At 42.7% G+C, this 27,562-nt stretch overlaps 3 protein-coding genes across 5 annotated transcripts in view; 2 read left to right on the top strand and 1 right to left on the bottom strand.

Moving 5' to 3' along the window:
* Window positions 1-17: 17 nt before the first annotated feature.
* CST7 (cystatin F) lies at window positions 18-27,297 on the bottom strand. The gene is made up of 5 exons (XM_081317567.1): window positions 27,222-27,297; window positions 6,526-6,714; window positions 4,465-4,637; window positions 2,659-2,778; window positions 18-122 (listed from the first exon to the last, which is right to left on the bottom strand). Exons 2-5 carry the CDS (start codon window positions 6,593-6,595, stop codon window positions 45-47), a joined length of 441 nt encoding a protein of 146 aa, XP_081173693.1. The 5' UTR covers window positions 6,596-6,714; window positions 27,222-27,297; the 3' UTR covers window positions 18-44.
* Window positions 5,943-12,811, top strand: LOC308662109 (uncharacterized protein). 3 transcript variants are annotated; one of them, XM_081317568.1, is made up of 5 exons: window positions 6,192-6,295; window positions 9,787-9,907; window positions 10,146-10,269; window positions 11,935-12,276; window positions 12,781-12,811. In XM_081317568.1, the coding sequence occupies exons 1-4, from the start codon at window positions 6,250-6,252 to the stop codon at window positions 12,010-12,012; spliced, it is 369 nt and encodes a 122-aa protein (XP_081173694.1). In that variant the 5' UTR covers window positions 6,192-6,249; the 3' UTR covers window positions 12,013-12,276; window positions 12,781-12,811. The 3 variants fall into 3 exon arrangements, 1 of the variants encoding a protein (XP_081173694.1); XR_014025101.1 differs by lacking the exons at window positions 11,935-12,276; window positions 12,781-12,811 and adding an exon at window positions 7,124-7,253 and having other exon boundaries at window positions 5,943-6,295; window positions 10,146-11,686; XR_014025102.1 differs by lacking the exons at window positions 11,935-12,276; window positions 12,781-12,811 and adding an exon at window positions 7,094-7,253 and having other exon boundaries at window positions 5,943-6,295; window positions 10,146-11,686.
* Window positions 25,684-27,562, top strand: part of B4GALT1 (beta-1,4-galactosyltransferase 1) — a 45,678-nt gene continuing 43,799 nt past the window's right edge. Inside the window, exon 1 of the mRNA XM_081317556.1 lies at window positions 25,684-26,068. Coding sequence (XP_081173682.1) covers window positions 25,834-26,068 — 235 coding nt within the window. The 5' untranslated portion in view covers window positions 25,684-25,833. The remainder of the gene's footprint in view (window positions 26,069-27,562) is intronic.

Here is a 27,562-nt window from a genome sequence, read left to right as displayed (position 1 = left end):
CAAAAAATAAACATGCAATATCTATAAAGTTTATTAGAGACCAGTTAGTGGCAGAACATGACTGGGATGCGGACTTTCTGCTGCCAAGGTATAAGCCAGATCTCAAAATTGCATGTGAATATCTGAGGGGGGGAAAGAACAAACAAAGGCATTAAATCAGACTAAAAAGAAACGCCAGAAAATTGCCTTGACACCTTTACAATTCTATCATCAGCAGCTTAAAAGTTAGACAAGAAAATGTTGTGTTTTTTTCAGTCAGCCTAGCAGTCAACGTGATAATAAGTGACTTATTGCGATGTCAGCTTATGAAATAACAGCTTTCAAAGGAGTTTTTCCACCTAATTTATTCTAAGAATCATTAGGAGTCAGGTGGCATATACATTTAATAATAAATAAATATTGTACAACCAATAAATATTAGTAATGTATAATCCTTTTAATATATTTTAGAACAAGGGTCTTCAAACTTGGCCCTTTTATGACTTGTGCCTGGCTGAGGAATTCTGGAAATTGAAGTCCACAAGTGTTGTGATTCAGGGTCAGCCTGTGGGTTCGGCAGTTGGGTCGGATGACTCAGATGAGGGGGAGGAGGGGGGTGTTGAAGAACTTGCTGATGATGGCTTTGAGGCTCCGCAGAGCCCCCAGCCAGGCCCCTCCCACCTGGTGGAGACCCAGCTGTGTGAGCCTGACAGCGTGGATGAAGATGACCCACAGCTGGCCCTGTTCAAGGACGCCCGACGCAGGAGGCAGTCAAGTAGGAGTAAACAGAGGAAGGCAATGGGGCTTCTCGGAAGGAGGGAGAGAGAAGCCACGCCCTGAACTCTTTATAAAGGACTTGTGTGGGGAGGGCTGGTTTGCTGAAAGCAACCGCTCAGATAGTGTTTCGAAGCTCCGGTATCTTGGTTCGTGTCTTGTTTGTTTTTGTAATAAATTTGGCAGACGTATTCCAGCCTCTTGCCGTCTGTAAAGGGGTTGCCTTTTCTGCAAGGCTGGTAGCAGGCTGGTACAGAACAACAAGTCACAAAAAGGCCAAGTTTGAAGACCCCTGTTTTAGAAGGATATCCCTTCTAAACAATTTGCCTTCATTTTCCTTTTGTATATATGAGCACAATTTAATCCCTTCCACTGCAGTGACAGGATACTGCAGGCAGAAGTACTTCCAGAGTTGAAGAGGTCTCAGCAAAAAGCCTTCTATGATGTTCTTTTCAGTCCTTGCTTACTGGCCACTTGTTCGGCAATATTTGGAGTTACATCAGTGCTGAACTAGAAGACTTCTGACCAGTCCGTAAAATTGTATCTGTCGCAGCCTCCACACAGTCCTGTGATCATAATCTGGGTACTTGGCAACCAGTCCACATTTCAGACAGTTGCAGCATCCCCTGGTCATGTGACCGTCCCTGCTGGCTTCCTATAAGCAAAGTCAATGGGAAAACCACAGGAAATCACAAGACATGATCACGTGATTTCCTGGCATCACAATTGCACTGTATTTGCTTAAGAACAGAAACTGGAAGTGCCACATCTGCCATCGTACATTGGCATAGTCACATGATTTTCCAGCTTATGACCACATCACTTAGTGCTGGAGTTGCCAGACCCAATTACCATTTTAAGCAAGGACCTATATTGTGTATTTCTCTGATTTGATTTACCTAACACCTGCTCATCCAAGTTTGTTGTTTTATTTATTATTTATAATGATTGCTCCTCTCCCCCCCCTCCCAATTTTCCATCTAGCATCTTTTCACTGTGGGAAATTCAAAGCTGTTCCATGAAATCATTCTTTCTGACATTTGGAGAATTTGGGGCAATTGGTGAGGTCACTTAGCAAACCTATCCTGGAAGCAACACGGCTCCCTGAAACTCGGACAATGCAGATATAAGAAAGGGAAGCAGAGAATTTCTCATGTTTGCTTACAGTGTTCTAATAGCATGAAAAAGAGGCCCTAAGGCAGGGGTGTCAAACTCAATTTCATTGAGGGCTGCATCAGCATTGCGGTTGCCCTCAGGGGGCCGGGTCGGTATGGCCAGGGTGGGCGTGGCCTACTGGGTGGGCATGGCTAGAGTGCATATGGCCTACTGGGTGGGCGTGGCCAGCTCTACATCGTTCGCATCAAGGGTACCTATGAGGGCCTGGGCAGGAGTGGGACAGATCTGAGGGTCTCTGGCAGAAGGAGGGTCTCTGGGCAAGGGCCAAGGCAGTGGGGGCTGTTCCCTCACTGTTTCCAGGATGGCTTCGCGGGCCACATGAAACCACTTCGCGGGCCGGATCTGGCCCCCGGGCCTTGTGTTTGACATGTCTGCCCTAAGGCCATTCAAGTTAGGAATTTGGCAAGAGACTGAGCAGCACTGTCATTTGTTTCTGCTAAATAGCAAGAACTAGAATTATTCGTTGACAGTAATAAAGGTATGAGTATTCAGACTATTAGGGTGAATCTCATGCAAAATGAATTTATTGTGGAGAAGTAGCTCTCCCGTTGTTGCTACCATTTGCACTGTGTGAAATTCTGGACAATTGGTAGAAGGCAATAAGGAGAGACAGAAAACTTTTATCTTTGCTGCCATCTAATGGTTGTCCAGATTTTTATAGTCCAGATCTGGTACTCCTTCCCGCCCCTGATTTCTTCGAACAAGACTAAGAAGTTGAACATATTATACTTTTCTCAGTCTCTTGCTCTTCTGGAAATCACATCTGTCCAAGTTGGGATGCGGTATTCTTTTGCTGCATACAGTCCGGCAAATATCAACATTCAGTCTGTATTTCACTCCTTTCACAATCTAAAGAAATCCATTTTCATAGTATTAAAGAGCACAGAGAACAAACAAAGTAAAAAAAAAACAGAGGTCAAAAAGTTTGGGGGGGGGAATGGTGATGAAACTAGAGGCAATTGAATACACACAGCTCACAAGATGAACTGCAAAAAGTTTGTGTAATTATTTTTAAAGATAATAATTTCAAAGGATACAGTCTATAATAGCAGAAAACAAATTCTTGTCCATGCTAGGCACATTTCCAGGTTTCTAAAAACAGTACAGTACTCTAGCCAGGAATTGGAGAACTTTAGAACACGTTTCTGGTTTTACATCGACCCGAAGCAACAACAGTAAAAAAAAGTACGGCTATCACTCTGGGTTTAACTGGTCATCAACATAGTTGTGGCAGCTGCCGGACCAAGACGTAAAAAATAGCTTAGTTTCTTTCTTTAGCTTTCAAAAAGTCGGAAACAAGAACACGACCAATGGCTGAAGCAAGGGTGGTTTGAAGGGAGACTCCCATCTTGCCAAATGTGCAAGGAGAGTTTTGCACCAGTGAATGCCAGCTCTTCCTTATCTTTGTGGTTCTCTCCTTCCCCTGGAGCAGGGGTCTTCAAACTTGGCCCTTTTATGACTTGTGGACTTCAACTCCCAGAATTCCTCAGCCAGGCACACTGGCTAAGGAATTCTGGGAGTTGAAGTCCACAAGTCATAAAAGGGCCAAGTTTGAAGACCCCTGCCCTGGAGACTTTAAGACCTCAGGAGGAGCCCTGGACCATACATGGGGCTCCAATTACAAAAGAAAGAGGCCGATAGCATCTGAGCATGGGGAGGGGGGACTCTGCTGGAAGGAGATACCTGGGTGGGTGAGGAGAAAAAGAAGAAGATGTAGGTAAGAGGGTGCAGGAGCTGCTACCGGGGTGGATTCCAGCACACCAACAGTGGGAAAACTGAAAACTGTAAGAAGGAAGCAGAGCTGCTGCATGATTCCTCCCTTCTGAGTGTAAGATTGTGCAAAACCAATGCTTCAGTTGCACTCAGAATAACAACTAGCAGCAACAGAAGCCAACATTAAGGTAGCTAAAGAATTTGTTACAGTATAGCCCAGGCAACAACGGAGAAAAGAACTGTTTATGTTTACGAAGATTCTCCATATTCCCGGTCATGGTTGTCCCAAAGGTGCTTTTTTCAAAAGGCAACTGGACTTTCTTGGTTTTTTTTCCTTGAAAGCGTTTCACTTCTCATCCGAGAAACCTGAACTGAGAAGTGAAAATTTATAAAGGAAAAAAACCAAGGAAGTCCAGTTGTCTTTTGAAAAACAACTTTAGGATATGTTTATAGAACTCTTTAGGACTTAAGATTCGTTGTATACATAGGCATAGGTATATAGGCATAGCATTAGGACTTAGATTCCTAACACATAGGCAAATAGCATAGAATAGAATATAGAATATGTTTAGTGTTCAGGCTAAATTGAAAGTTAAGAAATAAACTGGTTAAGCTTTTCTTTTCTTTTCTTTTTTTGCATAATAAAAGCTTCCACAGAGAAGACAACTGTAACCTCCTTATCAGTGGCCTGTACCATTTCTCAAGGAAAAAAAATAATTCTTCCCACCATGACAAGAGCAAAAAAGCAGGTTATGTTTTGCATTTTTAACCAGCAAAAGAAATTAACTGCATTTATTGCCAGAAGAATCAAGCAGTACTTACTTGCATTGTGGCTTTATTTATGTGAGATTCTTTAAACAAAAAGATATCGTTTGAACTGTTATTGTATTTATAAACCCCAAGCCTAGTAGCTCTTTGAACTTCAGGGTCATTTGTCTTTACAGGGAAAGGAGATCCAGGTTGAAGCAACGAATTAGGCAACTGCCCAAGGGTATCTGTGCAAGAATAACAATTTACAAATGGACAGTTATTTTAAACTCTCAGTCTGGGAAGAAATATTTTACCAGATGATTTATTTCATTTGATAGAATATCTTTCTTAATTCAAAGCATGCACGCACGCACACACACACACACACACACAAACACACAGAGAAACAAACATATAGTACCCATTCTGTCCTCTCAAAGTTCAGAGAGTACAGGTAGTCCTTGACTTACAATGGTAATTAAACCCAAAATTTATCTTGCTAAGTGAAACATTGAAGTGAATTTTACCCAATTTTACGACCTTTCTGGCTACTGTTATTAAGTGAATCACCTCAGTTGTTAAGTTAGGAATACAGTTGTTAAGTGAATCTGGCCTCCCCACAAAAAGTGATCACAAGACTCCAGGACACTGCAATTGTCATAAATACGATCCAGCTTGTCAAGCATCATAGTCACATGACTATGGGGATGCTACAACGGTCATAAGTCAATTTTTTCAGTGCCATTGTAACTTTGAAAAATAGTTGAGGACTATCTGTACACTTCCAGAAATCCTAAATCTTAGGGATGAATCACAAGGGCACACCCTCATTGTAAATTCCAAGCAACATATAGCAAGCCAAGAACTGAAACATGTCCAAATGCAGTAAAATATTTAATAGTTTTTTGCATTTAACATCTCCTATCTGCTCTTGAGGAGTCCAGAAACAAAATATTCTCTAATCTCATTGTGCTTTGAAAAGGTTTAGCCCTTCTTTAGATTGTCTTGAAAACTAATAGATTTTCTTTTCCTGCAGGCTGGATAGCATCTGCTAGAGTTATAGTAATTTCCTGCACTGGGCTGGGATTTGGGCTAGATATCTTCCCATCTTTGGAATGTTTGGTCAGTGACAAAAATTAATAGTGGAAGGACTATGGGAAGAAAATATGAAGAAATTTAGTAACAAATTACTGGTCAATCTTTCAGTTATACTTCTGCCTTATACTGTGTGGTGGTGTTTGCAGAACACAATAGTAACCCCTGGTTTAGAGAACGAAAGCCATTGTCTGGTTTTCAACAACTCTCAACCATAAGCTAACCACCTCTGCTAAGTTAAAATAGCACATTGAACTATAATGTAGTTACTTTGTGGTTCAGTTTGTCTGTGAACACAGTATTAGACCATAAGCAAGCCACTTATCTGCCTGTTTTGCTCGTTATTATCAGTAAAACATACTTGCAGTTGAAAATACTTAGTATCAAGTATTGATTTGCATCAGGATTTACTGTTTTTCCTCTTCCCCTAGAAAATGTCACTTATCCCCATAAATTAAATATTCCTTCTTAACTTTAAAACAGTTTAAATATCAGTGCTACATTCTATTTCTAATGTAGCTTCATTTAATTGCACATTAAACAAAAACTGTAATGGAAGGAGTAAGATTGCAATTCATCAAGATGATTTTTAAGCTTCATGCCTCTGCTTTTTCAGTGCATTCTCGTCTGATGGTTTATTTAATTGGTTTTGTTGGTGATTGTACAAAATGAGCAATAAAACAAAATGCTTTGCTTTTCTGGCAGGAAGAATTAGACATCATGATAATAACATAACAATAACCACAGCACAGCACAGCAAATATGTGCGATGAGAGCCTTTTAGTTTGGAGTCTCCAATGTTGCAAAGGTACTCATCAAGTTGTCACACTCTTTTAAAATAAACTTTTTTTGGGGGGGGGGGAAACAATCCACCTGTTTGAAGGACATTTTGCAATGGCCTGGCTTTGAAAATGAAATTATTCAACTGATCGCTATCATAAGCTAACAATCCACCCCATATTAAAAAGCATCAGGAAGGTCAACATTCCCTCTGTTATGCAAACTATTCAGAATATTCAAGGTACATCCTGATCTTACCAGCTGAAGAGTTGGGCACGCCATAGAGAAGCAGAAAGCCAAGAGTAATCACTCTCCATCCAAAGAACATTGTTGTCTTGCTTTACCATAAACAGAATTGGAGCAAAGTGGCAAATTTGTACCTTCACCAAAGACAGGAAATGGGGGTTTTCACTGCCTCTTCAGAGATTCTCATTGGTCAGGAACAGCCTGTTTTTTTAAAAAAAGATATAACTTCTGTTAGCTTTTCTTTTCTTTTTTTCATAACTTTGATTAACAATTTTACTAGGTAGGTTTTAGAAAAGAGTAAAACAAATGCACAGCTGAATAATTTGCCTCCAAAGATGGTGATCTATTTGTGCTGGATATTATGAGCTGACAGATAAATATCCCACTTAAGAAGAAAAAAAAACACTTTTAGGGAAGCCGTTAGGAGTGCAATGGCAATTTGTGTGTGATTTCCTAACTTCTGCAGAATTGCCTTTGCAAAATCCATATGTTTTTTTAAGAGCGTAACTGGTAGACAATTGTAATACAAAGTTGCAAAACTTGGTTTGTTGGTTTGAATGATACCCTGCCTTTCCTACAGGAGTTGAAAATGACATTCATTTTCTCCCAGAAATACAATCCTGTGTGATACATTGAGATGAAGGACAATGAATTCACCTATTCACAGACTGCTAGAAAATTATGCCACTGGCCTTAATGTTTCCAGATTTCTGCCAGCCAGCTGACATCTTCCCAAGAAAGTGAGTGAGCTTAACAGATGTTATATATTTGAGGCTGGTTTTGGAAATACTCATTAGCAAAGGAATGGTCAATGTAGTCTCTTGAAGTAAAGGAGGAGGAGGTGTCAAACTCACAGGGGTGTCAAACTCGCAACGTCACGTGACATGTCGTGACGTATCATGACTTTTTTTCCATTGCCAGCAATGGGGTGGGCGCGGTTTCACCATGACGCATCCGGCCCATGGGTCGGCAGTTTGACACCCCTGCTATACAGCTAGTCCTCAACTTACAACAGTTCATTTTGTGACTGTTCAAAGTTACAGTGGCACTGAAAAAAGTGTCTCATGACCTTTTTTCACACTTATGACCTTTGTAGCATCTCCATGATCATGTGATCAAAATTTGGATGCTTGGTAACTGACTCATATTTATGACCGTTGCTGTGTTCCAAGGTCATGTGATCCCCTTTTGCAACCTTTTGACAAGCAAAATCAGTGGGGAAGCCAGATTCACTTAACAACCGTGTTACTAACTTATCAAGTGCGATGATTCACTTAACAACTGTGGCAGGAAAGATCGTAAAATGGGGCTAAACTCACTTAACAAATGTCTCACTTAACAACAGAAATTTTGGGCTCAATTGTGGTCACACGTCGAGGACTACCTGTATCCTTTGAACAGTCAGCAAATTTATTATGGCATAAACTTCTACAGTACAATCTACTTTACTGGACAAGTGAAATATTTTGCAGACTTTATAAAGATACAAGGGGAAAATGATAATATAAGTATTTAACTAACAATTCGGTTACTTTTAAATAGGTTTCAAATTGGTCCCTCTGTTCATTTTACATATATTTAAGGTTTTAATTTTATTGTAATTTGGCATTCATCATCATCATCTAACTCCATCATCATCTCCCCTCCTCAACCATGCAAGGATGACCACTGGATGCACTTATCTGGTGCATGAAAACTAATACCAGCCTTCCCTAACTGGGTGCCAGAAATGCTTAGCTCACAACTACCAGAATGTAAGTCAGCCTAGTTTAGATGATTGATCCTAGAGCAGGGGTCTTCAAACCTGGCCCTTTTATGATTTGTGGACTTCAATTCCCAGAATTCCTCTGTCAGGCACACTGGCTGAGGAATTCTGGAAGTTGAAGTCCACAAGTCATAAAAGGGCCAGGTTTGTAGACCCCTGTCCTAGAAGGAACTAAACTGGGGAAGAGGAATGTATGGCATAGTACCAGGGCTTTTTTTCTCATAGAATGCTCAGAACGGAGTTCCGGCACCTTTTTTGGATGGAACCTTGTAGGATAGGCAAGGCGGGTTGTATGACATGTGTGAGTTCTGGCACCTTTTTCTTTTACAAAAAAGCACTGCATAGTACATTTGTTAACTTTAAAAAATTACCACACTATTGTCTCTGCTAAATTACAGGAACTAATGGTATCAGTTGACTCTGATAAAGTTGTCCATATTAAAATTATCAATAATGAGAAACATTAGGTAGCATGAATTCCCTATAAAATAAGCCTATCGTGGGGACATAGCTCTGCAGTTGTTATTGAATAATAACCCCTTATATATCCCCATACTTTTAGCATTACCACCTGCATGGTGACATTGGTATTTGTAATATTTTGCCAGTAACAGTGGCTGAAATCTTCAGAGGGGAAAAAAAGGTCTACTCTGTAGTGCATTTCTTGGCAGACATCTGAACAGGACTGAACTTTAATGCTTATAAAGAACTATCGTCCAGTTGGACTAAGTAATTGGAATTATGGACAGCCAGTTGCTGATTGGTTCTTCATCCAGGTGAATTTGTAATTGGTCTGATTCAAAGACGTTCCAAAGGAACCACTTTTTGATTGGTCTTTGAAACATGCAGCTGTTTGCTGTTTTTCAGGTGAGACTACTGAAGATTCTATATGAAGTTGATTAATTAAATGCTGTTTTATTATGGTGTGATATAAACCAGATTTTAGCAATCTTCAAAGACTTTTCCTTCATGTTAAAGTTATTGAGATGTTTATAGATCTCAATACAGGTAGTTTTTGACTTGCAACTGTTCACTTAGTGACCATTCAAAGTTGCTGTCATGGTTCTGACAGATGAAACTCTTCAAAGAACTTCAAGGCATTGTTTACCCTAAAGAATCTTTATTCAAGTTGCATAGCATTCGCAGGTACATGGTTGAAGCCGAAATCTGAATTCCCCTCCTTTAAAACACATAGTATCAAAGCACAATTCCCTCCTCTAATTAATAGTCATAAATCACATTCTCCAATTAGTTTGAAATGCAAGCTTTCCCTCCCTTCTCCAACCTGCCATTTCTTATCATCTCTTATTTCAAAAGCCCCTGAATTCTTATGTCTAACTAACTCCCATTACATTCCTCCTCCTCCCCCAGTATCATCTAATTCTAAGAGTAAAGCACAGGAAAGAAAAAGGCTGCATCTCCCTGTTGTCAAAGCATGAACATCCAACGTTAGCAGCACTTAATAGTTAACAGTTGTGACCATTTTTTTGCACTTATGACCATTACAGCATCCCTATATCATGTGATCAACATTCAGATGCTTGGCAACCGACATGTATTTGTGATAGTTGGAGTGTCTGGGGATCATGCTATCATCTTTTGCAACCTTCTGACAAGCAAAGTCAAGGGGTAAGTCAGAGTCACTTAACTATGTTGCTAATTTAAAAACTGCACTGATTCACTTGACAACTGTGGCAAGACAGTTTGTTAAATGGGGCAAAATTTACTTAACAAATGTCTCACTTAGCAACATTAATTTTGGGCTCAATTGTGGTTATAAGTCAAAGACTATTTGTAGCTTCTCTGTGGCATTGTTCATGATTTGTCATAATTGCTAATGTTTGTGTATCTTTAATTTTTTTTTTAGATTTCCTCAGAGTTCCCATTATCCTGTAAAATCCTGTCATGATATTTTACTCATCGCATCAACTTTTAGTCTCACAAATTTATTGAATATAATTGGTGAAAGTTTTAATGATACTTCTTTTCTGGCAAGAATGAGTATAAGACTTTTTATTTAAATAGTGATTTGTATGTGTTGGTTTACAATATACTCTGTCTCAGCTGTTATTTTTTTGTCTTTTAATGATTGCAATCCAAAAAAACAGGTTGGCATTTTTTATCCTTTTCCATGGCAAATGGAATATTTGGCTGGATGTTATTAAGGTGCTCTACACTTTTCTTGAGTTCTTCCTCACTATAACTCCAAAACATAAAGGTGTCATCCACGTGGCAAAACCAGATGGTTTTAAAGGTGCGATATCTGGTGGACGTGGTTCAAATTTTCAAATTTTTGATATAGAAATTGGCTATAACTGGACTCTATTGGCTGACATGGCAACCCTTTCAATTTGTTCACTGAATTCATTGTTAAATAGAGGTGTATCTAAATTGGCCATATTTAATTCAAATATTTAACTATATTTGAGTGCCACTCCAGATTTTCTGATAAGAAAATTAAATACAAAGCTGACAATTGTAAGAGGATTCCTTTATTTGACTGAATAATGTAATGCTTAATGATTAGCACCAGAAATCAAGCTTTGGAACTTATGTGAAAACATACTGAAATCCTACACATACAGAAAAATGTTATTGTAGTCCATTATTACTCTAGCATAAGTCAAAATGTTGAAGTGGAATATGGAGAAAAATAATTGGAAACTCCTCAGTTGTGTGAATCAAATCTACGCTGAATGGAAAAATAAGATTTTAGCCTGGAAAATAAATGTGGATATGGTATCCAAACACAGTAAACATCATCCTCCAAAGCCTATTGTTAGTCTTCAAAGTATTATTTAAGTATGCATCATATAAAACTTAGTTTTCAGTAATGATAACTATTTTTCCCAACCTTGTAAATCTGGGCTGAGTCATACAGGTACATATTGTAAGTGTACATACTATATGTATCTCCATTTTCAATGAAAAGGACTCCTGCACTGGGCAGGGGGTTGGACTAGAAGATCTCCAAGATCCCTTCCAGCCCTGATTCTATCATTGTTTTAAACATCTCCCTCCCCATTGCCCTGCTGATCATACCTGATCATACCTCCCTAACTAACCCAATATTTGTTGGGGACTGGGTGGGTCAATGGGTATGCAGTGTATGCCTCCCAGCATACACAAAGGACAGCACAGCAGGAGGCTGATGGTGCAGATCAGCAGAGGGGTTGGACAGCTCCGGGCGATAACTGCTCACTCAGGATAAGCCTAATGAGTTAAGCTGTTGACAGCCCCAGGCATGGTCAGCCTGGTGGGAAGCCAGGATCTACACCCATTGTCACCTGCACTGGCAGGAAGCCCAGGTTTGAACTGATTGGATGCCATCCACCTGGGCAGGTACAAATAGACGCCAGGCTTCCCTGTTTCCCCAGTTCGTTCTGTTCAGAATAAACTCATCTTTACCCCAGCTCTGTGTCTGTCTCTATGTGAAGCACGCGACTTTACAGGGTAGAATCAGGATCTTCCATGCTTCAGTTCTCTTTTAACCCTCTACCCATTATTTTTTTAGTATCTGGAGTTTTATTTCTCCTTTACCTTCTTCACTTCCTCTGTGAAGTATCTGGAGATTTGAAACTGGCATGCACTAGCTGAGCTATTTATGTGACATGGTTTTGCAGCTGAAAAAGTGGATGTTTCCTTTTTCATTTCAGGCCCTGCCCAGAAATTCTACTGAAAAAAAATCCAAGAATTTTTTGCATGATAAGAAAATGATAGATCCTACTAGGTAACCTTTTTTCAAGGAGAAGGAAAATAAAATTTCCCAACATTCACCTACATAAATTGTTGGAATGAAAGAACGACCTGTTCCTTTGATTATTGTAGTAACCAGGGCTTTTTTTTGTCACAGAACACACCGGAATGGAGTTCCGGCACCTTTTTTCGATGGATTTTCCAGAGTTGCGTTCCTTTCCTATTGTTGCCCTTCCTATCCTTGTTTGTTTTTTAAAATGCCCCACTGGCGGTACGGAGTGAGCGGGGTCCCCTCTGGCGCTGTCTGCCTCCTCTAGGAGTAGCCATGAGGCGCTGGAGCAACACAGCCAGGGTGTGGTTTGATTGGCTGGGTCAGACCATGTGGTCTGGAAGCCGATGGTGGCAGTGAGAGACACATAAACATGGAGGCCATCTTTTCTGAGAGGGTGAGAGAGCCTTTTGCCTTCCCTTACAGAAGGTGTGTGGGGGGGGTGAGGTTAAAAGGAAGCGAAGCGAGAGGAAAGAAAGGCGGCTGGCGTGGAAGCTTGCTCGACAGCGAAACTTTGCCATTTCGGTTCCTTGGGTAGTTCAAAGGCTGGGATGTCTACGAAAATCTCTTTTTGGTCTTTTATACTTTATATTCAAACTGCAGAGGGGAAGAATAAGAATAAAGCCAATGTCTTGTGATTTGGAGGTATTATTATTAATAATAATAATATATTAATTATGCATTGGTCAGATGTAAAGGTAGACCTACAGTATGAGGTTTAATCAGATCTATTTATTAAATTGGGTTTAACTTAAAGGTAAATTAAAACTAATCTGTTCACTGACAAAGTTTCAGCTTTAATTTGTTTCAAGGCAATATCCATATTAAACTCCAAATGTAAATTTTTCCACCTTGTTTGACAACTTCTTCAAAATAATTCAATCTTTTACAAGCAACCAAATTTTGTTTTATTGGGCCATTTTCATTCCACATAGAAAGCTGACATTTCCGCTCATTAAACTAAATGGGTGTGCCAGTGGTAAATGTCCCAAAAGATTAATAAAATGTCTTCTTGTAATTTAAAGCCACACAGTGCATGGTAACATTAATAGTATTAACTTACCTTGAATAAAATTCTAGTCTTTTAGATACACTAAAAATTGAAGGATTTTTTTTTCAACTACAAAGGACGCTTGGTAACAGGCATGTATGTATGACGGTTGCAGTCCCATGGAGTCATGTGATCACCTTTTGAGCCCTTCTGGCAGGCAAAATCAATGTGGAAGCCAGATTCACTTAATAAGTCATATTGCTGACTTAACAACTGCAGTGATTCACTTCCACCTGTGGCAAGAAAGGTCATAAAAAGGAGCAAAATTCACTTAACAACTGTCTTGCTTAGCAACAGACATTTTGGCTTAGTTGGGGCATACATCAAGGACTACCTGTATTACTGTATCCAAATATCCATTATGGTGGAAATGGAAATGTTTATAACAGTCAACTCTAACAGATTCTAGTTAGTACACATTGAAATCTCTCTGATTTTTCCTTGTGCAAGTGTTTTTCATCTCCAACTACTTCAACTAATAACATCTTACTGTAAAACAGACATGTCAAACACAAGGCCCGGGGGCCAGATCCGGCCCGCGAAGTGGTTTCATGCGGCCCGCAAAGCCATCCTGGAAACAATGAGGGAACGGCCCCCACTGCCTTGGCCCTGGCCCAGAGACCCTCCTTCTGCCAGAGACCCTCAGGTCTGTCCCACTCCTGCCCAGGCCCCCATAGGCACCCTTGATGCGAACGATGTAGAGCTGGCCATGCCCACCCAGTAGGCCATACGCAGTCTAGCCACGCCCACACAGTAGGCCATGCCCACCCAGGCCACACCCACCCGGCCCCCTGAGGGCAACTGCAATGCTGATGCGGCCCTCAATGAAATTGAGTTTGACACCCCTGCTGTAAAAGAACAGGCTTAATATCCTAGTTTCTTTCGTCTTCATATCAAAGTCCATAAAAGCAATAGACAAGCATAATCCAACAGAGGGCAGTATTATCCTATCCAAGCAATTGGTTGCAGACCATCTTTGCAGCTCTGTGTCCTGAAGCATATTTAATGGTTTCGCCTATCACATTTTGGAACGCCTGTTTAGTAAATAATGCTTGGGATTCACAGGAGAAAAGGCATTTTAAAGCAGTTCCTCCTTTTGCTTTGTGGCTGCAGTCTCAAAGATCTTTTTTCAAGAGGCAAGTGGACTTTCTTATTTATAACAACAACAACAACAAAGTTGGATGGGACCTTGGAGGTCATCTAGTGCAACCCCTTGCTCAGGCAGGAAATTTTTCTCTGAAGACATTTCACTTCTCATCCAAAAAACTACTTCAGCTCTGACTGGATGGTGGGGAATGGAAGGATTTATATTCCTTTGCAGGACATAAAGAATGCAAAACAAGTAAATCCTATTTTAGTCCAGTCTGATTGTATGCAGAGAAGGACTTGGGGTGACATGATAGCAGTGTTCCAATATATCAGGGGCTGCCACAACGAAGAGGGGGTCGACCTATTTTTCAAAGCACCAGAAGTCAAAATAAGAAGCAATGGATAAAAACTAACCAAGGAGAGAAGCAACCTAGAACTAAGGAGAAATTTCCTGACAGAACAATTAATCAGTGGAACAGCCTGCCTCCAGAAGTTGTGAATGCTCCAACACTGGAAGTTTTTGAGAAGAGATTGGACAACCATTTGTCTGAAATGGTATAGGGTTTCCTGCCTGAGCAGGGGGTTGGACTAGATGACCTCCAAGGTCCTTTCCAACTATTATTATTATTATTATTATTATTATTATTATTATTATTATTATTATTATTATTATTATTATTATTATTAAACCCTCGTTAGGCAGTACTTATAATACAGAGCTCAAGAAAATTCAAGAAAAGCAATTAAAGTGTCTGCATCAGTTTATTAGATAACATGTAGCAGTTTATCTAGCTGACTACCTATATTTCAAATAGGCAACTTCTGATTGTTACTGCTAAGTGTAGGAAGATATTCAACTGGTACAGCTTTTCTCTGCATTAGTAGTGTAGCAAGAGAAACAAGGTGGCAAGGCCATTGTTGTTAGGAACAGTGAGAAAGTGAGGAGCAGGTGTTCTTTTAACCAATTAAAGTTTATTAGCAAGGGTCTTCTTTTAACCTAGAGTTTATTTAAGTCTACTAAACTCTAGAGAGTGTGTTTTTCTGTAGAAGCTGCTAAATCTTACATAGGAAACAGTGCCTGGCAAGGTCCTTGTCCTTGTAAATGAAATCAATCAGACCTCATCAGAAAAATAGATTACATTTTCTGGCTCCCCAGTTAGTGATATTTATAGAAATTGAGACTTACATGTGGCATTTATAGCTGATTCTGTTCTGCAAAGCAAGATTGCCAAGAAAAGACACACACACACACACCCAGCTAATATTACACCTGTTAGGGGTGATTAAACACTCTTCAATTATTCAATTATTTCCCATGTTAATTCTGAAATAATGGAGGAGAAGCCAGACCTGATTGTTGTTGTTTTTAAAAAAATAATTCAGTATGGGCTTGCAGGCATTGCCAAAAAACACCATGCACTGTTTAAAAGAGAACAAAAGAAAAATGGACTGTAGATGAAAATATCAAAATACTTGATACAAAATGCTATGTATCTCATTTTGGTGATCTTTGTCTACTTGATGTGCTGTCCAAATATTAAGTCGCAGATCTTCCACCTTAAGCGGATAGATATTTTTGGATTTTAAGAAGACAGTGTGGTCATTCCTAAATGTAGGAAGACGTTCAACAGAGAGGGGGAGGCTTTCCCATTTGTAAAATGCTTGTGAAAGAGAGGGGAGGCATCATTAGTTACAAAGCTTAGATTTATTAGAATCCTTAGAGTCCAGCTGGCATTACAGAATAGGAGCAGCCTGGGGTGCACTGTGAATATAGAAGGAATAAATTCAAATTTGAGTTCCCCGTCCATTCTTGACTTTGCAACCATGCATCCTTTATCTTTGCTGCCCCACTGTCAATCCCTCTATTGCCTCAGTTGCTTCCAGTTCCCTGAATTTTCTCCAGGATAATAATGATAATAATTTTCTCCAGGATAATAATGATAATAATTTTCTCCAGGATAATAAATAAATCTTAAAAGATGATGCAGTAAAAGTGCTACACTCAATTTGCCAGCAAATTTGGAAAACTCAACAGTGGCCACAGGGTTGGAAAAGATCAGTTTACATTCCAATTCCAAAGAAAGGCAGTGCCAAAGAATGTTCAAACTATCGCACCATTGCACTCATTTCTCATGCTAGTAAAGTTATGCTTAAAATTCTACAAGCTAGACTCCAGCAGTATGTGGATCGAGAACTACCAGAAGTACAGGCAGGATTTCGAAGAGGCAGAGGAACTAGAGATCAAATTGCTAACATACGCTGGATCATGGAGAAAGCTAGAGAGTTCCAGAAAATCATCTACTTCTGCTTCATTGGCTATGCTAAAGCCTTTGATTGTGTGGATCATAACAAACTGTGGCAAGTCCTTAAAGAGATGGGCATACCAGACCATCTTATTTGTCTCTTGAGAAATCTATATGCGGGCCAAGAAGCAACAGTGAGAACTGGACACGGAACCACTGATTGGTTCAAAATTGGGAAAGGAGTCCGGCAAGACTGTATACTGTCGCCTTGCCTATTTAACTTATATGCAGAGCACATCATGAGAAAGGCAGGGCTAGATGAATCAAAAGTTGGAATTAAGATTGCCGGAAGAAACATCAACAACCTAAGATATGCAGATGATACCACTCTAATGGCAGAAAGTGAAGAAGAACTAAAGAGCCTCTTGTTGCGGGTGAAGAAGGAGAGTGCAAAACCTGGGTTGAAACTAAACATTAAGAAAACCAAGATCATGGCATCTGGCCCTCTCAATTCCTGGCAAATAGATGGGGAAGAAATGGAGGTAGTGACAGATTTTATTTTCCTGGGCTCCAAGATCACTGCAGATGGGGACTGTAGCCAAGAAATTAAAAGACGCTTGCTCCTTGGGAGGAAAGCCATGGCAAATCTAGACAGCACACTAAAAAGCAGAGACATCACCCTGTCAACAAAAGTGCGTATAGTCAAGGCTATGGTCTTCCCAGTTGCAATGTATGACAGTGAAAGCTGGACCATAAGAAAGGCTGAGCGCCAAAGAATTGAAGCCTTTGAACTGTGGTGCTGGAGAAGACTCCTGCGAGTTCCTTGGACTGCAAGGCGATCAAACCGGTCAGTCCTAGAGGAGATCAACCCTGACTGCTCTTTAGAAGGCCAGATCCTGAAGCTAAAACTCAAATACTTTGGCCACCTAATGAGAAGGAAGGACTCACTGGAGAAGAGCCTAATGCTGGGAAAGATTGAGGGCAAGAGAAGAAGGGGACGACAGAGAATGAGGTGGCTGGATGGAGTCATTGAAGCAGTAGGCGTGAGCTTAGATGGACTACAGAAGATGGTAGAGGACAGGAAGGTCTGGAGGAACATTGTCCATAGGGTCGCGATGGGTCGGACACGACTTCGCAACTAACAACAACAAAAAACCAATTTTCTGTATCCTGAGGCTGTTCTTGGATCACTTGGAATAAGAAGGGGAAACACTACCCATAATCCCAGTAGAGCTAACAGTGACTTAAGGCTGTTTCCCTAATGAGATATGGGGACAAGATGAAGGGAAAATCATGGAGGCAAGGGAAAAATAAGGGTTTTTTTAAAAAAATCCCATTTATATCCCGCCCTTCTCCGAAGACTCAGGGCGGCTTACAATTTAAAGCACAAATCAATGTGCTTAGCAATAGCCTTCATTCTATGTATATGCCTGCTTATTAGGGCTTTCGCGCCCCCCCCCCAAGCAGCATTTTTACAAAGTCAGCTTAATTGCCCCCAACAATCTGGGTCCTCATTTTACCTACCTCGGAAGGATGGAAGGCTGAGTCAACCTTGAGCCTGGTGGGACTCGAACCTGCACTAATTGCAGGCAGCTGGTGTTACTTAAGGAGGCATTAGCCCACTGCTCCCACTGCTCCACCAAGGCTGGGACTAGATGCACCTAGCCTATGACTTGCTGTTAACTCTGCTGCTGACCATCCCTTGCATTAATTTATTCTGAAATAGCTTATCTGTATACTGGTTTCTGATAGAAATTCCTTCAGTGTATGTTCTAATTATCTAGATTTATCTTCCCAACTCACATTTGAGAGGCCCAGGAAAGGAATAATAATAATAAAAAAAACTTGGAGAATTCTATTCTGTTGGCACAGGAAATACTTTTAAAAATAGGAACAGCACAATAAGAAAAGAGCACGTTAACTTATAGTTCCAGAGTCAACACTGGAATTTGTAGACATTTCAAACCAACATTAAGAATTTAAATGACAGCTCTATACACACAAAGGAATATCTTGCATTTAACTTAATGAGGGCAGCTTCTAAGTAGAGATACACTGAAATCTGCTTACTAAGAAGCATTAATTTACACCTTGTACTTTCCCCCAATTTTTTAGCGTTTAAAACATCTTCCCAAAAGATGAAGTAAGAATTCTTGCTTCCAAATAAAGGCTCTTTATGTAATCACCCATTGTGCAGGTGCAGATGCTCCTAGAAGAAGTTGCTATGAAAGCTCTACCTTTTCCACCTGGGCATCCCAAAGTATCAGGCCTCAGTTCCCAGAATTCCAAGCTGACTACAGACCTGGAAATATTTTTTTTCAAAACTTACAGCAACAATATTTATTTTATTTTATTTTTATTTTTATTCCATTTATATCCCGCCCTTCTCCGAAGACTCAGGGCGGCTTACAAACTTAGCAGTAGCCTTCATTCTATGTATAATATGCCTGCTTATTAGGGCTTTCACACCTCCCCCAAGCGGCATTATTACAAAGTCAGCTTAATTGCCCCCAACAATCTGGGTCCTCATTTTACCTACCTCAGAAGGATGGAAGGCTGAGTCAACCTTGAGCCTGGTGGGAGGCGAACCTACACTAATTGCAGGCAGCTGGTGTTACTTAAGGAGGCATTAGCCCACTGCTCCACCAATAGAGACATTTATGGAAGAGGGACAGTTAGGGAAGAGTTCAGGGTTGAAATATGGGGTCCTTGGTGCTGTCTGAGCTTGGTGGTTTTCGTATAGACATTTTATTACCAAACTAGGTAACTTCATCAGTGCTCAATGTGTGATGTTATCTAGTTTGGTAATGAAACATCTACAAGAAAACCACCAAGCTTAGACAGCCCCAAAGATCCCATAGAGACACTCATACACAGGGCTTTTTTTGTCATAGAACGCTCAGAACAGAGTTCCAGCACCTTTTTTGGATGGAACCTTGTAGGGTAGGCAAGGTGAGTTGTATGACATGTGTGAGTTCCGGCACCTTTTTCTTTTACAAAAAAGCACTGCTCATACCATATTAATGTTTTGATTATTTGGCTTAATACAATGTGCCATTCTAGTGGAAAACTATATCTAAGAGAAGGAATGCTGTGAAAAATAAGCTTCAGAGAAAGACCAGAATATATTTACATACAATATATTCAGTGGAATCAAATAATGTTTAACCTTAAACAGGAAGGGAAGAGATAGAGTGATTTTGATGGAAATTAAAAAAAAAAGTCTGGAAGTGTGTCAAGACTAAATAAGAAGCATCTAGAAACATGCCTGGAATTAAAAATAAAAAATGGAATGAAATTGAAGTGAGGGAGTGATGAAAGAAGTAGTTTAGAGATTTGCATAGATATCATTGTGATACATTAAGGAGTAATATTGAAACAAATGCTATAGGTGTTAAGTGTCCAAAACAAAAATGATAAATAAAAGTCATAAATTATGTGAGAATGCTGGAAAAAAACCCAAGAGGGCAGCTGGAAATTAAGATGCTATTAAAAGTTAACTTGTTGATACAGTTTGCCTATGGCGGCTGTGGGATTTGCATAACACATGTGAAGACTGCATTGATGCCTAATAATTAGAAACAAGCAGTCACTGATCCTCAAATCAAGGCTGTAGGTATAGCAAACTATAGGGGAATTTGTTTACCATACCACATGTGCCTCAGAAGCTCTTTGGCAGAATGCTGATGGAGAAGATATGAAAGGTGACAATGAATGAATTTTTGGAAAGGCACATTTTATGCTAGGCACGAAAGGGAATGTGGGGCAGATTTTTATTCTGTAGCAAATCACTGCAAAGAACATAAATGTGAGAAAGGCAATTGCCCTTTGCTTGGTGAAGAGTGAGCAACTGATAAATTAATTGGCTTGAATGATGGAATGTCTTATGCAAATATGGATTTGATATTTGGTGGCTGAATATGATAACCGCTGGATATGATGGAATTAAGCAGATGCAAGAGTTAATATGAACAATTCAACCCTAAACAGGAAATAGGACAAGCAGGTATGATAGCCCCTTAGTTGTTTAATCATTTATGGGGAAATGTATAAGGAAGGCTTACGGTGAAGGGAGAGATTAGCTGGGTGAGGAGGTGAATGTATGTACAGTGTTGTAAACCAAAAGACACTGTGTTTTTAACTGGGACAGTGAATGATTTACAACAAATTATTTTATGATGCAACAGGCAGTATACCTCTGAAAGTGAATCAGAGAAGAAGTTGGTTCTGTTTGTCATGGAAAGTGCAAGGTATGCATATATGAAAGATATGTATACATAAATGACATAAACCTAAAGCAAGTACAGGTAGTCCTCGACTTACAGCAGTTCATTTAGTGACCATTCAAAGTTACAACAGCACTGAAAAAGTGACTTATGACCATTTTTCACACTTACAACCATTGCAGCATCCCCATGGTCATGTGATCAAAATTCAGATGCTTGGCAACTGATTCATATTTATGACGGTTGCAGTGTCCCGGGGGTCATGGGATCACTTTTTGAGACCTTTTTACAAGCAAAGTCAATGAGGAAGTCAGATTCACTTAAGAACTGTGTTTCTAACTTAATAACTGCAGTGATTCACTCAGCAACTGTGGCAAGAAAAGTGTAAAAATGGGGTAAAATTCACTTAACAAATGTTTCACTTAGCAACAGATATTTTGGACTCAGTTATGATTGTAAGTTGAGGGCTGCCTATAATCGAATTTGGTAAAATGTTTACAAAAGAAGAAAAAAACAGATTGAGATATTTTAAAATCTATAAGTGCTGGTGGGAAGGTAGTGGTCTGTTCCAAGAATGAATGTTTGTGAAAACAAAAGGAATGGGATGAACAGAACAGTGTGTTTTTATCCACTTTGTTACGTGGAAGTAAGAACTGCATGATTCAGGAAAAATATAAACAATGAATTCAGTGGAAATGAGGTACTTTTGAAATATTGTGCTGCAAGATTTTAAGATTTAAGATTTATTGAGATTTTTATACCGCCCTTCTCCCAAAGGGACTCAGGGCGGTTCACAGGGCATAAATATAAACAACAGTACAAACATTAAAAGATAATTAAATTAATGCCCAAGTTAAAACCAGAATAATAAAACAAACCTATAAAAAACCCAAGTACCCCCATCAGGCCAGACCCGCTAGTTCGAATAAATGGGTCTTCAACCCGCGACGGAAGGATCGGAGGTCTGATGCCATCCGGAGCTCAACCGGCAGTTGGTTCCATAACGCCGGAGCACCCACAGAGAAGGCCCTCCCCCTGGGGGCCACCAGTCGACATTCCTTGACAGGAGGCACCCTGAGGAGGCCCTCTCTGTGGGCGCGCACAGGGCGGAGGGGAGTCGACGCCGGCAGCAGGTGGTCCTCGAGGTATCGCGGACCCATGCCATGTAGGGACTTAAAGATCATAACCAAAACCTTGAACCTTACCCGGAAGACAACTGGTAACCAATGCAGCTCACGGAGCAAAGGTGTAACATGGGAGTACCGGGAAACTCCCAAGACAACTCTCGCGGCCGCATTCTGTACCAGTTGGAGCCTCCGAGTAGTCTTCAAGGGAAGTCCCATGTAGAGAGCGTTACAGTAGTCTAGGCGAGAGGTCACGAGCGCATGAGTGACCGTACACAAGGCCTCCCGATCCAGATAGGGCCGCAACTGGCGCACCAGGCGAACCTGGGCAAAAGCCCCCCTAGTCACGGCCACTATGTGATCCTCCAAAGTGAGTCGTGAATCTAGGAGGACTCCCAAGTTGCGAGCCCTATCCACAGGGGGTAAAAGCTCACCCCCCATAGAAAGAGGTGGAACATCCCAGGTGTCTCGGGAAGCCGGAATGTACAGCCACTCAGTCTTGTCAGGGTTGAGTTGAAGTCTGTTCCTCCCCATCCAGACCCGAACCGCCTCCAGGCAACGGGACATCACAGCGAGGGCATCACTGGGGTGGTTTGGGGTCGAAATAAAAAGTTGGGTATCATCAGCATATTGATGATACCCAACTCCAAAACCACGAATGATCTCACCCAGCGGTTTCATATAGATGTTGAACAGGAGAGGCGAGAGGACCGACCCCTGAGGAACTCCACAAGCGAGAGTCCTAGGGGTCGACCTCTGCCCCCCTGCCAACACCGACTGCGAGCGTCCCAGGAGATAGGAGGAGAACCACTGAAAAACCGTGCCTCCCACTCCCAATCCCCTGAGACGCTGCAGCAGGATACCATGGTCGATGGTATCGAAAGCCGCCGAGAGGTCTAATAGGACTAGGACAGAGGAATACCCCCTATCCCGAGCCCTCCAGAGATCATTCACCAGAGCGACCAATGCCGTCTCCGTGCTGTGCCCGGGCCTGAAACCCGATTGGTAAGGGTCCAGATAATCCGCTTCATCCAGGACCAGAGGGAGCTGATGCGCCACCACACTCTCAACAACCTTCGCAAGAAAGCGAAGGTTGGAGACTGGACGAAAGTTGTTCAATACAGCTGGGTCCAAGGCAGGCTTCTTGAGGAGAGGTCTCACCACCGCCTCCTTCAAGATGGTGGGGAAACAACCCTCACTCAAAGAAGCAGATATAACCGCCTGGAGCCAGCCTCGTGTCCTCTCCCTAGCTGCATAAACCAGCCAAGAAGGGCACGGGTCCAATAAACATGTGGTGGAACTCAGCTTCCCCATAATCCTGTCCACTTCATCAGGGGTCACAGAATCAAACTCCTCCCAGATAACATTGACAAGACCGCCCGTGTCCTGATCGTCAGACTCTGCCCAGCTGGAGTCCAAACCGGTCCGAATCCGAGCGATTTTATCCGACAGATGTTGACCAAACTCCTCGGCACGACCCTGCAAGGGATCCTCCCTCACCTCCTGATTAAGAAGGGAGCGAGTCACCCTAAACAAGGCGGCCGGGCGATTATCTGCGGACGCGATGAGGGTGGAGAAGTAATTACACCTCGCCTCCCTCATCGCAGCGAGATAAGACCTAATGTAGGTTCTTAACCGCAATCGGTCGGGTTCAGATCGGCTGGACCTCCAGCAGCTCTCTAGGCCCCGTTTCCGACGCTTCATCTCCTGGAGCTCCGCGGAGAACCATGGAGCTCGCTGGGATCTGCGCCGGGTCAGGGGCCGCAAGGGTACAACCCGGTCGAGTGCCTCAGTGGCTGCCCTTTCCCAGGCTTCCACTAAGGCATCCGCCGAGCTGTGAGCAATGGAGGCAGGTGGAGACCCCAGCGCCGCTTGGAGAGGGTAAAGAAAGAAGGGGTGCTGAATGTGGATTAAATGTATATTGATAACCTCCAAGCAACTGATACTTTGCTATAGATATACCTTAGAGGTGGTTTGTAGTTACTCCACAGCAACTGAAATTGAGAAATCTGTACTCATGTATTCAAAATTCATAACGGTATTTAAGTATGAAGAATCTGGGAAGTCTTGAGTTGGAACCTGTGCACAAGTATAGATAATTCTCTCACCACAAGGCATAGTTTTCATACTGTACTTCCCAACATGGGATTGAAGAATACCGCAAGCTTGTTTGCATAAGCTTTCTCCCTTCTGAATGATCTATGCACATTTCATTTAGTGGTAGTATACTGGTGGCTTGGGTTTCTGGTGGGGCAATGTGAACTGGGGCACCAGTGTTTTCTAATGTAAAAAGAGCCCACGTAATGCCTGAGATATGGCTTGCAAAGCAAAGCCCAGCTCAGGCTTCATGTGGAAAACCTCTCAGAAGGGACAAAAACATCTCGATAGCCCAAGACCCACGGCAAGAGAGCATTACCAATAGTGAAAGGCAGGGCTTTTTTTGTCATAGAACGCCCAGAACGGAGTTCCAGCACCTTTTTTGGATGGAACCTTGTAGGGTAGGCAAGGCGGGTTGTATGACATGTGTGTGTTCCGGCACCTTTTTTTTTTTACAAAAAAAGTACTGGTGAAAGGGCAATTAGTAGGAGCCAGGCATTTAGCTTACGTGGAATGAAGCCTTGCAGATGGATGCAATGGCATGGCTTGTGCAACAAACCTGAAAGCAAGCAAACAAAACCACTCACACCACTTCCTACTAAAAAGAACAAGAGCTGCATTCATGATGGGGAGAAGGTGAGCAGAAAGCAACACAATCACGTTCTACAAGTCTTTTCCACAAGGTGTGGCAGGCTCCACTTAGTGAACGGTGCAGAAACCTACCTAATTTTTTTAAAATAAAAAATAATGAATGTGGGATTAAAAAAAAACATCTAAACTTCTGAATTTTAAAAGTTCTGGGCTCTGTCTAAAGTGTTACCTTAAGAGATTTTTCCACCAGCGACAAGGTTTAATGCGACACGCTTAACACACTGGGCAGCTGTGAAACTAAATGTTCTATCTCCCAGTGAGCTTCTGCCTTATACTCAGTGCTTTATTTGTAAAAAGAAAAAGGTGCCGGAACTCACACGTGTCATACAACCCGCCTTGCCTACCCTACAAGGTTCTATCCAAAAAAGGTGCCGGAACTCCATTCTGAGTATTCTATGAGGGGGAAAAAAGCCCTGCTTATACTACTCAGAAGTAAATCCCACTAAGTAGCACTGAGCTCATTGTGGCTTCTCCAATAGCTCGCACTATCCACAAAGTCAGAACGTGGTTTATAGGGCTAGCCCAGGGGTAGGCAACCTCGGCTCTTTTATGACTCATGGACTTCAACTCCCAGAATTCCTGAGCCAGCCAAGCTGGCTCAGGAATTCTGGGAGTTGAAGTCCATGAGTCATAAAAGAGCCGAGGTTGCCTACCCCTGGGCTAGCCGCTTGCGTGTTGTGTTAAGCCAGCCTGCCTGCTTGTAAAGCAGGCGTAGCTAATACGATGTGTTATTCAGTTAAACCCCGATGAAGCACACTTGGGCTTGTTTTTAATCCAGCACCAAACTTCAGCCCCATCCCGTTGTAAACCAAACTCTCTTTCACTCCGGCGAGCCACCACCAGTCGACGCCACAGGTAGCCAACAAAACTGGCGGGCGCCTTCCTGAGTGGCCGGGGTGGTGGTGGTGCCGCGTGCGTGCCTGCGCTAAATTGAGGCGCGAGCCCCAACTCGTGGTAGCCAAGGCCCCGACGGGGGGCACTGTTAAGCCTCTTCCGCTCAAAGCCAGCAACGTCGACGGACGCCCCCCTCGTCTCAGGCTCGGCGGGGCTGAGCGGGAGTCGAGATGGCGCAACCTTCGCCCCGGGAGGAGGGGCCCCAACAGTAGCAGCTGGAGAAGAGGAGGAGGAGGAGGAGGAGGAGGAGCCGCCTCAGCCTGACATTACGACTTTCCTCTTTCTCCCGGCGGGTTAAGAGGCTGCGGCTGGCAGGCGAGCGGCTGAGCGCTTGTTTAGCGGTTTCCCTCCAGCCTTCGGCCTGCTGCTCCCGGGCGCGGCAAGCCATGAGGCGTCCCCGCCTGCCCGACTCGGCGCACTAAAGTTTCGCCCAGGATGGAGCTGCCCGGCGCCTCGCTGCAGAAGGCTTGCCGCCTGCTGGTGCTCTTCTGCGCCCTCCACCTCTCGGCTGTGCTCTTCTACTACCTGAAGGGCAACGCGCTCAGTCGCCAGCGGAGCCCGGAGCCGCCACCGCGGAGCCAAAGCTTCGGCCGTCGGGTGACGGAGACGGTCCTCTCGGGGAATATTTCCGAGCCCGCCGCGGACTGCCCGGACCCTTCCCCTTTGCTGAGTAAGTGCGGAGCTCCCTCGCTCTCCGCGCCCTGGCGCCGAAGAGCTCGACCGTGGGCGCGCCCCGCTTCTCTCCCAGCCCGGCTTTCGCTTCGCCCCGCGCTTTCCCCGCAGTTTCAGCCAGCCGGCCGCCCTTTCTTCGCCTTTTCACTTTCCGGAGCCTCGCTTACCCGTTTGCCCCATCGCGCCTCGTCGCTTCAGTCCCCACTTTGATGCCCCCACCCTTTCCTGTTCCTGTCTCTTTCGGGCCCTGCCTGCCTCCCTCCTCTCAAAAGCTCCTCGCTCGCTCGCTGGCTGGCTTCTTTTCCTTCGGGATCTTCCCGCCGCTAGCCCCTTTCCCAAAGGGAAGCGTGGAGCGGAGAAGTTTCTCGGACGGGCTTGGAGCGCGTTGCCCTCCCGCGTTCAGCCGACTTTGCTTTGCCGACTTCGGGAGAAGGAAGAAGGGAGAACTGCCAGTCTCCACTTGGTCCATTCCCCGCTTGCTGAAATGTCTGTTTTACCATATACTGCTAAGCTTGTAAGCCGCCCTGAGTCTTCGGAGAAGGGCAGGATATAAATGGAATTAAAATAAATAAATAAGTAAGTAAGTAAGAAAGAAAGAAAGAAAGAAAGAAAGAAAGAGCCTTGGTGGAGCAGTGGGCTAATGCCTCCTTAAGTAACACCAGCTGCCTGCAATTAGTGCAGGTTCGAGTCCCACCAGGCTCAAGGTTGACTCAGCTTTCCATCCTTCCGAGGTAGGTAAAATGAGGACCCAGATTGTTGGGGGCAATGAGCTGACTTTGTAATAATGCCGCTTGGGGTGTGTGTGAAAGCCCTAATAAGCAGGCATATTATACATAGAATGAAGGCTACTGCTAAGCTTGTAAGCCGCCCTGAGTCTTCGGAGAAGGGCGGGATATAAATGGAAATAAAATAAAATAAATAAAATATAGAGCAGCTGTGCCCAAAGTCGAGACGGAGCTTATTTGCCAGGAGCTGCTGTGCCCAATTGTTCAGGAGGAAATCTTGTCTGAGTTCACAGATAAAGAGAGAATAATGGGATGAGGACATTAATTCTGGGCAACAGCGCATGTATAAATGGTTTGGGGAAAAACCTGTTTGTTTTTTTTTCTGTCGCAAGTCATCCTCTTCCTGCTCAAGTTAATTTCTCCTACCTTCCAGAGCTACTTTGTAAAATAGTGGTAGATTGACCTGATGGAAAAGTTCCAAAATGCTGTCCTGCACTTTTCCCACGTTGTAGCCTGCAAAGAGGATGTCAGATGATGAATCATCTGTGCCACGTTGCTGAAGGTGGAGGAACCTTCCCCCCTCCCTCAGATAAGGTTGATTTGTTCTGCTGGATTGCTGGAAATGAGTTGCCACTGGAAGCCTTTGTGTCTTACCTGAGGGCTGCGTTCTTTGACAAGTGTGTCCAAAGTGATCCAAAGTATCAGGTTCTGTCAGAATAGGGGCCCTGCCTGACTTTGGTGAATTTGTAGGCCGTGTTGGCCAACTT

Source organism: Vipera berus (assembly GCF_964194415.1).
Source record: "Vipera berus genome assembly, chromosome: 2".
Lineage (NCBI taxonomy): Eukaryota > Metazoa > Chordata > Lepidosauria > Squamata > Viperidae > Vipera > Vipera berus.
Note: the sequence above shows the minus strand (reverse complement) of the source record. Positions and strands in the feature narration are given on the sequence as shown.

What these genes read in the sequence shown, in the direction of transcription:
- LOC308662109 (XM_081317568.1), top strand. Translation starts at nt 6,250, where the DNA reads ATGTGCGATGAGAGCCTTTTAGTTTGGAGTCTCCAATGTTGCAAAG. An exon ending in GAGTCTCCAATGTTGCAAAG is followed by an intron (nt 6,296 to 9,786) that starts GTACTCATCAAG and finishes TGACCATTACAG; the next exon opens with CATCCCTATATCATGTGATC. An exon ending in TTAATGATACTTCTTTTCTG is followed by an intron (nt 10,270 to 11,934) that starts GCAAGAATGAGT and finishes TTTTCATTTCAG; the next exon opens with GCCCTGCCCAGAAATTCTAC.
- CST7 (XM_081317567.1), bottom strand. Translation starts at nt 6,595, where the DNA reads ATGTTCTTTGGATGGAGAGTGATTACTCTTGGCTTTCTGCTTCTCTAT. An exon ending in TAAATAAAGCCACAATGCAA is followed by an intron (nt 2,779 to 4,464) that starts GTAAGTACTGCT and finishes GGATTTCTTTAG; the next exon opens with ATTGTGAAAGGAGTGAAATA. An exon ending in AGAGCAAGAGACTGAGAAAA is followed by an intron (nt 123 to 2,658) that starts GTATAATATGTT and finishes TCCCCCCCTCAG; the next exon opens with ATATTCACATGCAATTTTGA.